The 12060-nt window shown below is 36.5% G+C and overlaps 1 protein-coding gene across 7 annotated transcripts in view; it reads right to left on the bottom strand.

Moving 5' to 3' along the window:
- The window catches only part of triob (trio Rho guanine nucleotide exchange factor b), a 163826-nt gene that overhangs the window by 22999 nt on the left and 128767 nt on the right, over nucleotides 1-12060 (bottom strand). For 4 of the 7 annotated variants that reach the window (XR_014625016.1, XR_014625018.1, XM_084385350.1 and 1 more), the window contains exons 33-35: nucleotides 11521-11660; nucleotides 11210-11312; nucleotides 8220-8463 (exon numbers count right to left, since the gene is read on the bottom strand). Coding sequence is in view for 4 of the 7 variants with exons in the window: in XM_084385350.1 (XP_084241476.1) it covers nucleotides 8220-8463; nucleotides 11210-11312; nucleotides 11521-11660 (487 nt within the window). In the remaining 3 variants the exon portion in view is untranslated. The remainder of the gene's footprint in view (nucleotides 1-8219; nucleotides 8464-11209; nucleotides 11313-11520; nucleotides 11661-12060) is intronic. The other 3 variants (XR_014625017.1, XM_084385351.1, XM_084385353.1) reach the window with 1 other exon arrangement.

Here is a 12060-nt window from a genome sequence, read left to right as displayed (position 1 = left end):
TTAGTCTTACATTTGATGAAATTTGCATAATTGACTATGTTCCTGTTTATTGCTGTGAATCTGCTTTGAAACAATCTGTATTGTGCTATATAAATAAAGACGACCTAACTTGACTCTCATATGTTGTCTATATGAAATCTCAGCTGTCAGTAGTTTGTCCCCTCATTGGGGACAGTATATTATAGCTGAGCCTAGTCTGACCCCTCTGTCATAGTTCGCACTTTGTGTATTTATATACACACACACATAGCCACACCCGGTAAACAAAGTCCAAAATCTTTCAATTCTGAGTGATGAACACTTCTATATCAGCAATGAGTACTTCTTCCCTGAAATCATATTGTTATTGATGTCGGCATATGAATCATTGTGAACCAATTAATTGTAATTTCTTGTTCACTGATTCACAAAGGTTTTGAATAAAGGCTCATTGTGGCTTATGGCCAATAACTGTCCAATTAGACGAGAACCGTCTGACATGTAAAGTGACCAATCACAGTTTTTTTTTTTTTTTTACAGTTTTTTGGGCGGGTTTATCTAAAACAGATAATATCTGAGTAACAGACAGATGTGGACAATTTAGCGAGTGCGTGTTTGTTACCGTCTTAATTTATAATCTTCACAGCAGGATATAAACCTTAAATAAGTCAGTTTAACACACAGTGAATAAGAAGAAGATCAGATGAAGATGAAGTCAAAAATAAAAGTATTTAATTAAACTCAGATAATCCACAAGTAACGTAACAGCGTTTGATACACAAACAATAACCGTCAATCAAGGCAGAGAAACGAGGAACTTAAATACATACTGATAACGAACTAAAAGACTAACAGGTGTGATGATCAGATGAATTGCAATACTATCTAGTGATTTCGGGAAACAAAGACAAAAGGAAATAATGAGAAGCAAACTAAAAGTCTATGATAATGAAACTAAATGAGCAAATGATTGAATATCCCTGACAACAGCATAATTGAATACAATTTATATGATGTTCCTAGATATATCAGTTGTGGATTGTGGTGTGTTTTTTCCTGTTCTGTTATAAATTCATTCCTCCTGAACTGTGTCGTTAAATTCACACCTGAACAATCCAAGCCTTCAGTGCCACAGAAATGAGCCCTGTGTCGCCTGTAAAGGACACAACCAGTCTCCTCATAGGAACCTTACAGTGATTTGTACATTATTCAAAAATATAAATCATATATAAACATTGAACACTAAACTCTTAAAGAAAACTTTGTGAAAAACAATTTTTAAAGTGAGGTGACGTTCATTAATTAGGAATGATTGAGGTGTGACAGATTGATGCTTTCTCATACTTTGAGCCTCTCACTTCATAGACTGATGGGTAATATTTAGAAAGATCTGGGCTGGGTTTCCCGAAACCTTCTTAAGTTACACCTTAAGCTGTACCTTATCGTTAATACGTGTTTCCCGAAACGTTCTTAGTTAAGTATACCTTCTGTAAGTCATATGTTCGGAAGGTTGGTCTGGACCACTCTTAGCTTTTCCTTATCACTGTTGCAGGTCTATATGAATATAAATCTGAAGTTTTAATACACACAGACAGTGTTCAATTAGGCGAATTCAAGTGTTTTCATTCAAAGAATAAAATTGTCATTACACTGATTGTTGTTAGAATTTTAATTATATTATTATATATAATACAATTTTATACATTTATTTTAATTAAAGACCGCTTTTAAAGGCCAGTGAAAGCATAGGCTACTGTCAGTTAAGTCCTATTCGGACGCTAATATTGTTTCTCATGGGCTCGCACGGTATTTTAAACATTTACAGGGGAAAGTCGGTTATTTTAGTGCCGCCCGAATCCATAATATCAGTGTTTTTTCTCACCCAACCCGCGTAAAAATCCCTGGCCAAATAGTTTTTTGACAAACAGGTCGTGTGGTAATTTAATTGCCGTCTGAATCCACATCTCTGAGTTTACAAGAGGAGATTCAAAATTCACTGTTTAAATCCTTTTTGATCGCTGCCGAGCACCGTACGTAAGATGCACACTTTTATTACTGAAATGCTGGAAAGTATTTACAAGAACAATATTTCATCACAGCTCCACCTCAGCGAACAAAAATGGGAAAGAGAAGAAAGCACATAAAAAATTGAAATGGTTATTATGGCAGCAATATATGATACAATATTAAAATATGAAGGAAAGGCTATTATAGGCTATTATAGTTTGGATTATTTTTTATAATATCACATGAGTCCTAATAAATGCAATTTCAACTATTTCTGAAGTGCTTCTTTTATAAAGAACACCGCTTTCTCGCATAACGCAGTGAAGCAGCCCTTGCACGAGAGTATAATTGATTCTCGAACCATCGATATCAACCAATTCGGCAGCATCGCCACGGACAGCACCGGGTAACGTCGCACGTAAGAAGGTAAATCTTAAGCAGCTTCCTAAGGTATGGTTCGGGGAACACGGCTAGAAATGGTATACCTTCAGTTAAGTTATACCTTAAGAGTCTTCGTAGCGCGCTAAGAGACAACGTTATTGGGAAACTCAGCCCTAGTCTGTTTCTCTGAGAGCCTCTTGTGTCCGGATAAATAAAAAAGACTCCAAAATGTTTTGCTGCATATGCCTGACGATCTTTATTAAAGGGATAGATAATGAAAATCATTTACTCATCCTCAAGTTGTTCCAAACCTGTATAAATGTCTTTCTTCTGCTAAACACACACACAAAATATATTTAGAAGAATATGGGTAACCAAACAGTTGATGGGACCCCACTGACTGTGATAGTATTTTCTTTTTTCATACTATGGGTCCCATCAGCTGTTTGGTTACCCATATTATTTTTTGTGTTTAGTAAAAGAAAGAAATTCATACAACTTGGAACAACTTGATGGAGTGTAAATGATGACACAATTTTCATTTTTGGGTGAACTGTTCAAGCAGAGCAATTTTCATTATCTATCCCTTTAATAAAGAACTGTTCAAGCAGAGCCCTGACCTAGAGCACATAAACACCAACATACTGTAACATCTAAATCAAACAGCCCATAAACAAAAGCCAAATATAAGCACCATCATGACTTTCTATTCCTATGATATTCAGGCCAATGACAAATGACAGTGTCCAAGATAAAAAAATAATAAAAAAGAAGGAAAAATCTAGTTTAAAATCATTATTGAAACCATGTTGGTTTCATATGGTTTAAAAAAGAAACAAAAATGTCTATACTATTTTCATGAAAAGTTCAATTTTGAATGCAATCATTAAGTAAAAAGAAATAACCCATGAATACATTGTGGCAATTATCCCGATAAAGACCCGAGGTATGCATTTAAGAGTTCATTTAATTTGACAAAAATCATGAATTATTCAGTCATAAAAATGATAAAATCATAAAAGTCATAAAAAAGGTAAAATAAAAAGCCTTACTGTTGTTGACACCAAGTTCTTTTACCTGCATAGTCAAACCATGACTTAGATTTTTCAAATAATAATGATTTTGTAAAATTAAGATTTTATGATAAACTACTCAATAATTTTTCTTTTTGAGAATGTCATTCTTTTCCTCATTATGAAAACAGGACAGTTTGATCACTCAGATATTTTTGAAATTTTGCCTCCAAAAATGTCAAAATTAATTTCAAGTCAAAAAATAAAACCATCATAGAAGAGTTTTCCCGCCATTCTTTTATTGCATTTTAATGCAAAAAAAGTACTGCCATGTCATTGACCTATTTACTTTGGATCTGCAAACATAAAAGCAGACAGTCAGAGACAACTTTTAAAAGCTTGTCGGACCCTAAATCAACTGTGTAAACGGTGTAAAATTGTGACATTGTCACCAAACTAAGAAGAAGAATATGTGAATTAATTAACTAATGTGAATTAATATGAAGAACATTCTATAGAAGACTTCTATAACAGAGAAAGCTAAATTAAATCAACGACCAAGCTTTGTCCTTATCAGATGCTGCAATATATTATTGACCAATAAATTCACTTTAAATCACATCTAATTTGAATTTAATAAAATAAAAAGGATTAAAAAAAATAAAAAGGATTATTTCTTCATGTAGTTTCTGTACCAATCACCTATTGTGATCCTTAAAATAAACCTGCATATCAACATACCCTACGCTTAACTTATTAAATAAGTTCTTCAATAACTTCTTGAATAAACAAGCTGCATTATATTAAGCTGTGTTACGATGACTGCATTCAGTTATGACAGCGTTGTTGTCCTGTGAGGAACGTACCCAAATCCAGCAGCCAATACTTGCAGTTCTCTGAGCGTCCTGAAGCTGAACCCATGTGACAGAGTGACCTGACTGATAAAAATGAGTGTATTCCATGTGCCATACCCAAGAGGTGATCTGAACAGAGGAGGACACCTACACTAACTCCTCTAAACTGAAAGGATTTTTACCACATAATGCTGAGAAGAGAGTGATGGACTATGAAAGAAAGGGAGGGAGAGAGAGAGAGAGAGAGAGAGAGAGAGGGAGAGAGGAAGGGGGATGGAGAAAGAGGGAGGTTTGGTGTTCCATGCACAGCTGTGACTAAGTTATGCTCAGAATGAGAGAGAGGGAGGAAGGGAAAACCGGATGAGAAGACTCAAAGAGAGGAAAGAGGTGTAACCTGCAATCCTTTAATATGAAAGACGTGATCCCAAAAGAGTCAGCCTTTCAAGCCTTCTCAAAATAAGACTCTTTCAGCTTTTTTTTACTCATTTTCTAATAGGGGGAATCTCGATCATAATGTAGTTACAAAAAGACAGAAACAAAGTTTCATATATATTAAAAAGGTTTTGTGATACTCACTCAATTAGATTACTAAAATCTCAACAAAAAACCTTTTGATAATAATGGTTGCAGCTATTTTAGAGTCTTTTATGTGAGGATTCCTGAAATGTCAAGTGGATGATGGCATTCTGCAAAACAACATCAGTCAAGTGTTGACCTGTTCGAACATTTTAAGCATTTTTTATTGGGAGCACAGTAATAAAACATCCCAGAAGTAAATGACAGTTTGAAAGCATACAGTATGGCTGACAATATCAGGTCACAGCATGAAAATGAAGTAAACTATAAAAACAACTGCCTCTATATCACCTACACAAATGTCTGCCACTCTTACAGGCTGCACCGGAGCGGGCGGCTACAAAGATCTCCCTGTTTAAGCGTCTTTGGCTGCTTAACAGTAGCTGGTCTGTGGCCAGTCAAACTGCTTCCTTTGGCACACACAAACACACACACACACACACACGGAGATCCGTAACTGTTTATGCCAGAACTAATCAAAATTCTGCTGAGGATTCTGCTCTGTTCTCATATTATAAAAGTTGGATTTTTTTAGCCTCTCTGGACACGTTGCACCACACCGGCTGCCTTAAATACCTTATATACCTTGAACGTTTCAGCTAACAAAATAGTCAGGGCAGCAATTTGAAGAGGTAGAATACACTGGTCATCATGAGTTATGACGGTTCCTATTTCGCATTCTATAAATACTAATTGTCCTTGCTGTAAGAGAACCGGCTGTTTGACATTTCCCATGACCTCTTCAAAAGAAAAGGTACTTGCCTACTTGTAATGATGTCATAAAAATGGACTTAAAAGATGACATGTATGACACTTATAATGTAGTTACAAAAATAGAAATGAAGTGCATCTAACTTATTAGTTCCAATATGACAGTTATAATACGTTAGAGTTTTTCATTAGCTATCTCCTTGACATTCATTGTTGGTCATAGATAGATAGATAGATAGAAGCAGCATCTAACTACATCAAGAGTTAAAAATAAGTCAGTTTCAGTAACTTCCCAGAATTCTCCAAACTGAACACCACACCCTGCACACACTAATGATCTTCTCTCAGATGCAGTCCAGTCATCCTTGTGTGGGTGACCTCAAAAATCTGTGCCTGGTGACCCTCTTAGTTTTACCACATGCTCTTCCTTTGTAGTCGTTTTCTTTGTCACAAATCATTTTCCATTCAGAGTTTTCAAAAGCAGTGACTAACCACCATGAATTTCATTTTACATGTCTTTGATCATGATGAACTTACAAACTGCAGCTGAAGTACTTATCCTTAAATCCTTAAATACCAATTAACAATAAGATCGCTCCAAAATTAATTATGCCGACTCATCATAAATGTTTTCATATGCAAAACTTTATTTCAAACTGTAATGTTGTGAAATATTATTAAAATGTAAAATAATTGTTTTCTATTTTGATATATTTAAACATTTTAATTGTTTAAAATTTCCAGCAGCCAGCTTTCAGTGTCACATGATCCTACAGAAATCATGCTGAATTGGTGCCCCCCAAAATTCTTCTTATTATCAATGTTTAAAGCAGTTGTGCTGCTAATATTTTTGTGGAATCTATGATACATCATGATTCTTTGATGAAAAGAAAGATTTATTTAGAAACAGAAACAGCATTTATTTGAAATGCATTTTTTTGTAATATTATAAATGCCCTTACTGTCACTTTTGATCAAATTAATGTGTCCTTGCTGAATTAAAGTATTAGTTTCTTTAAAAAAACAAATTTTGAAAGGTAGTCCATGTATTATTGTTTACAAAATGGCTGCTTTTAAAGGCATGATCAAAATCACAAGATCACATTAACTGTCTTGTGTACATGGATACGGTCCTAGCAGGGAAATCCTACGGCCTGGCAACCCTGTTCATCACCTGACACACACAACCCATATCACCATGGTTACTGCAAGCACAACACACTTCAACCCTAATAAGAAAGAGCAAAGCTGGACTGCAATTAAAATTTTATTTGGGTTCGGGGTGAATCGAGAGCAGACACTCACACACCTGTACAGCTTTGATCCATCTCTCCTGAGGGAAAACACACAATATCTAGCACCTACATTAGGATAATCAGATGTAATTGTGGTTCGTTATATTTAAATGTTAATCTTGCACACAGATAGAAATCTGTATGCATTATGATTTAAAATACAATTTTGTATAAATCACCGATATACAATTAATCCATAAGGTAAATTAGATCTATTTTTTTAAATCTATGTATCCTTTCATTCTACCAAACAGATTGGTAAAACAAAACTGAGATTACTATCGAGTCAAAGGTGATTACCTAACAACTCTTACACTAAAGACCAGCTGGATGCGTGTGCTGATGTGTCTTCAAGTAATCCCTCAAGCATTTACACAGAAGCTGTTCCCATGACTGGAGAGGAACACCAAACACTACCCCAGAGTTGCCACAAATTCAAAACACTGACAAATCTAAGTAGTGCAGCCTCTGTGAAGTGTAAACCTAAATAAACCCCATTATAAATCCTGATCTGACCCCATATCTAAGCAGGTGTGTGTTTCCCAAAAGCAAGTCCTAAAAGCAAGTAAGTCACCTACATAAGCAAGTTCCGGTGTTACCAACATAGCTCAATGTTTCAGGTCTGCAAAAACCATAGTTCCAACAAACATTCGCAAACTTGCGAGGTTAGAACTACAGCTCTCGACTTGTGGTTAGAAGCAAAGTTTCTTGTTATTATGACATGTGTACTGAAATAGATCATGCTCTTGTACACAAGTATATGTTATATAAAGTATATACTGTAGATTGAAACGTGTATATATATATATATATATACTTTAGACTGTCAACAATTAGTAGTACCATTTTTGAAGAATGTGCATGTGCGTATGGGAACCTGTACGTATGATGTAAGAGGGAACTCTTAATAAATCAAACATCAAATAAAGCCAAATGACATGAAACAAAAATAGTGCAGCAGTCCTCAAACAACAGATGTGCGACATGATACAGTTGTGACTAGTTCAATTCTTTGAAGATGCATCATACTATAATGATAGTTAAAGGGATAGTTCACCCAAAAATGTGTCATTACTTACCCTCATGTTGTTCCAAACCTGTATGAGTTTCTTTTTTCTGCAGAACACAAAAGAAGATATTTTGAAGAACGTTGGTAACTAGACAATTGACGGTAGCCTACAGTCAAATGTCTGGTTCTCAAGATTCATTAACACATCTTCTTTTCTGATCAACAGAAGAAAGAAACTCATACAGGTTTGGAACAACATGAGGTTGAGTAAATTATACTATCCCTTTAGGCAGCAAGCTTTGGCCAGCATGAACATCCAAAAAACCCAAACACATTTACAGTCCAATCAAATCTAACCCAACCCAATCTGCAGAAAACAGGAAAGCCATCTTACCTTTATGATTGAAAATTCCCTCCATCTCCATACTGCTGCGGGAATGTGCGATGCAAAGCATGGAACTGGGAACCAGGCCCTCCTGGGCAGGTGAGCGGTCAGTGGTGCGAACCAGACACCAGTCGGGCTTGTCCTGGGGCCGTTCTAACAGCTCCACTGTCTGACCTCTACGCACAGTCAACTCCGATCCGTTACTTGCCATGAAATCGTGGATGACCACCGTCAACTCTGAGCCACTGGACAACTGTGGAGGAAAGAATAAGCGTCACAATAAAAATAAAAAAATCTCTGATAAAGAAAACAAAAGTGACCTAACTAAGAAAATAGACAAGTCTAAAGTCAGAACGAACGTACCCACTGGTAATGTGGCATCGCCAATGAGCTCAAAAGGTGAGCCACTGATCCTGAACCTTTACACGCCATGTTTCTACCAAAACAACACCTCCTAGTAAGTCCCTATGCCTCAAACATCACACAGGATGACGTTTTGAGTCGAAAACCCCTAACTCCGACAATGCCATATCCTTCAATCTGGAAGACGGAATGACTTTGCCTTCCTTTTTTCTGATCAAAATGAACCTGGTCTACAGTTCATCTACAGCTCAAGCATTCAGGACTCCAGTGAGGTAAAGTGGCAGGCGTTTGAAGGCTGCTGACACATCCTCGCATTGCCACGGAGATGGAATCAGTCTGAAGGAGTGACGCCTGGCAGGAGGAAGGGAGAGGAGGCAGAGACGGACACAATGTGCCAAGATTTAAAGGAGCAGGAGGCAAATTAATGCTTATTAGAAGTGACGTGCAGGAACTCGTACGCTTCTGGGAGCCTCACCTTTTCACCTCGCCACGAACTGAGAGGGCTCTGTGTGCGTTAAGACGGTTAAAACAGTGAGCCTTTGTGAGGGGTCGTCAGGGTACATGAGTCAATTTGGTGACAGCGATACTCTTTACGTGTCATAGAGACCGGGAAGAAACCGACATGGAAATGGAGATAAAGATGGTGCATCCAAGTGTGTTTTAATTCAAGACAGTATCAGCATGTAACGTGTGTTCTTGTAGGAGGCTCGCAATACATATCAGTGACAAAAACATGCACATGTGTGAGGGCGAGTGAGAGGAGAGCTCTGACTGTGAGTGGGAAGATGAGCGTCTGTGCTGCTAAATCCAAAGCAACCAAAGCAACGTTCCCCATTGAGGAACCCTCATTACGTCTGTTGATAATCAGGTTAAAGGAATGTTGGAACTACTGGACGCCACTGTGTCCGAACTTCTTGTATGGTTGATTCTTCAATTAGGAGAAATTTACTGTTCCCTAAAAGGTTTTTATATAAAAAGTGCTTTTACTTAAATGTTTTACACTTACGAAGTTGAAAAATTATGTTTTCAGTTCATTTAGTATTCATGCAACACTATTTATGAAACTATTGGCTTCTGTAGAGCTGCTTATACAGAAGCTGAATTGGACTTGTTTCATAATTTATAAACTTTGCAACAATAGCACAGCTATTGAACTGAATTGAAACAACATAGATCTAACTTAAGCTGAATAATGTCAGTAGAGCTGTTTTGAAGTCAAAATTGAATTGGAGTCATGTCATAATTGATAAAAAAAATTACATTAGCACTTATTTTCCTATTTAATAATGTAAAGCTGTAGAAATAAATGACTTGACAAACAAACACATTCCCCAATAATGCTGTCATTACCACCATGCCACACATTTAACATTTAAAAAAAAGATTACACTTGCTTATCATGGGCCTGAGGAGTAATTTTTACCACAACTGCATGCATAGTGACAGAAATGTAATTCATTCTAAGATGTTTACATAAGCATCATGAGAAACTTTATTACTGTAAGTGTCATTATACCACAGATTATAATTTGAGAATCTACATAACAATCCAACTTTCAAAATACCTAATTAAAAATCCACACCAGCTCACATCATAATTTTAACATAAGAAACAGTTTTCAGGATTTTTCAAGATTTCAAGTAGTGAAAGTGGCCCTATTTGAAGAATCACCCATATGTGGCCATTGTCACTAAAATGTAATTCCTGGAATAAACTATTCTTTGCAATGTTTAACTATTGTATTGTACACAAGCCAGTGTGGTGCAGCCTGTTGTCTAAGATAGCCTTGCCAGTCAGAGATGAATGGTTTTTTTTAATACATTTTACAGAATTTCCAGCAGCTCTGAAGAAGAGCATAAATTCAGGAGAACAAAAACAAGATTATGTTCTTTAAATCTTTGGATCAGATCAAGATGTAGCAATAAAAAACCTTTAACAGAATGTTCATCCAGCAAAAGATGAAGCTTGAAAATGGACATAGTGTTCCACAAGCACTCAGAAATGAATTAAAGAGCTAGTTTACCCCAAAAGGGTAAACTCACCCTCATGCTGTTTCAAACTCAAGACTTCCATTCATCTTCAGAACACAGTTTAAGACAATTAATTATACAATTAATATTCTCTAATTATTTTTGTCCATCCATTCTAAGTACATGCAACCAAAAATCCCACACTACTTCAACACATGATCACTTTATAATGAACTACCACATCAAATATGGTAAACCCACTTTTACAAAGTCTACAACTTTTTTTGTGAAAATTTGGGTTGCATAGACTTTCGGTCTAGTTAGTTTGGAACGACATGAGGGTGAGTAAAAGTTTCATTTTTGGGTGAACTACCCCTTTAAGAACTTGATTTTAGACTTGATTTAGAAGTGATTATAAGCTTCATTACGATGGTCTTTGAATGTGATGCAACAAAAAAGGTCTTTGAACCACATCAGCAAGTTTAAGTTGGTAAAACCCATCAAATCTGTTTTTTAGGGTGAGGCTAAAACATTCAGTACAGACATTAAACCATTTTCCTTGTCTTAAAACTCTACAGGTCTAAACATGCCACCAAAACACCAGAGCTGAACAGCAGGTGTAGCACGGCACTTTTAGACTAAGGTCAACAGATTGTCACACTCACCTTGTCGCTATCCAGTGTGTTCTGGGAGGTGCGGGAGGCGATGGAGATGGTGTCTGGTTGACTGCTTGCATCACCCTGACTGTCTAGGTCCTCTACATCCCTGCTATTCAATATGATAGACATCAGTTAAATAGACATCAGTTAAAAGTGCCAATTTACCAAAGAAAAGCTTTTCCACACTGGTTTGACAGCCACTGTCAAAGACAACATACTGATATGCATAAAATGAGTTTCTTCAGCTGGAGCTTATTCTAAGTTCCAGAGATCCATACTCTTATCAGGCTATGGATTGATGTGATTGGTTGACATACCGTTTGCCCTTGTGTTTGGTTGCAGTGGCTTTGGGAATGTGAATTGGCTCCTTGAGTGCCCCCCGTAAATGGATGGTACGCTCCTGGATAACTTCACGTACATGTTTGATCCAATCCTGTTTGTTTTCAATACAGGAAGCCTGGGGGGTGCATTGAATACAACCAAACATCAACAAACCTCTCTTTACACAACAGACATACATAGCTATTATAATTGTCAAAGCAGGCAATCAGAGTTGAAATGACGTCAAACCCTTTAATTCGTTCTAATCTTTTATCAAAATATAATAACTTGCTCTGCTTCTAAATGTTCTTTCGTTTTAGATTACAAATCCCTCTTATTTTTCAACTCATCGCCTTCAACCACCTGTCAATAAAACTCAATCACGATTCAATTCGTTCTCAAAGGATAAAATCAATTCCCATCCATCCTACATTTCACTTGGGAATACGTAAGATGGGAGCAATGTTTAGTGATTTCAACTGTAAACCAGGCTAAAAGTGTGAACATGAGAGCATCCATGTGTATCTACATGTGAG

Source organism: Rutilus rutilus (genome assembly GCF_951802725.1).
Source record: "Rutilus rutilus genome assembly, chromosome: 17".
Lineage (NCBI taxonomy): Eukaryota > Metazoa > Chordata > Actinopteri > Cypriniformes > Leuciscidae > Rutilus > Rutilus rutilus.
This window is presented reverse-complemented; position numbering and strand designations above follow the sequence as displayed.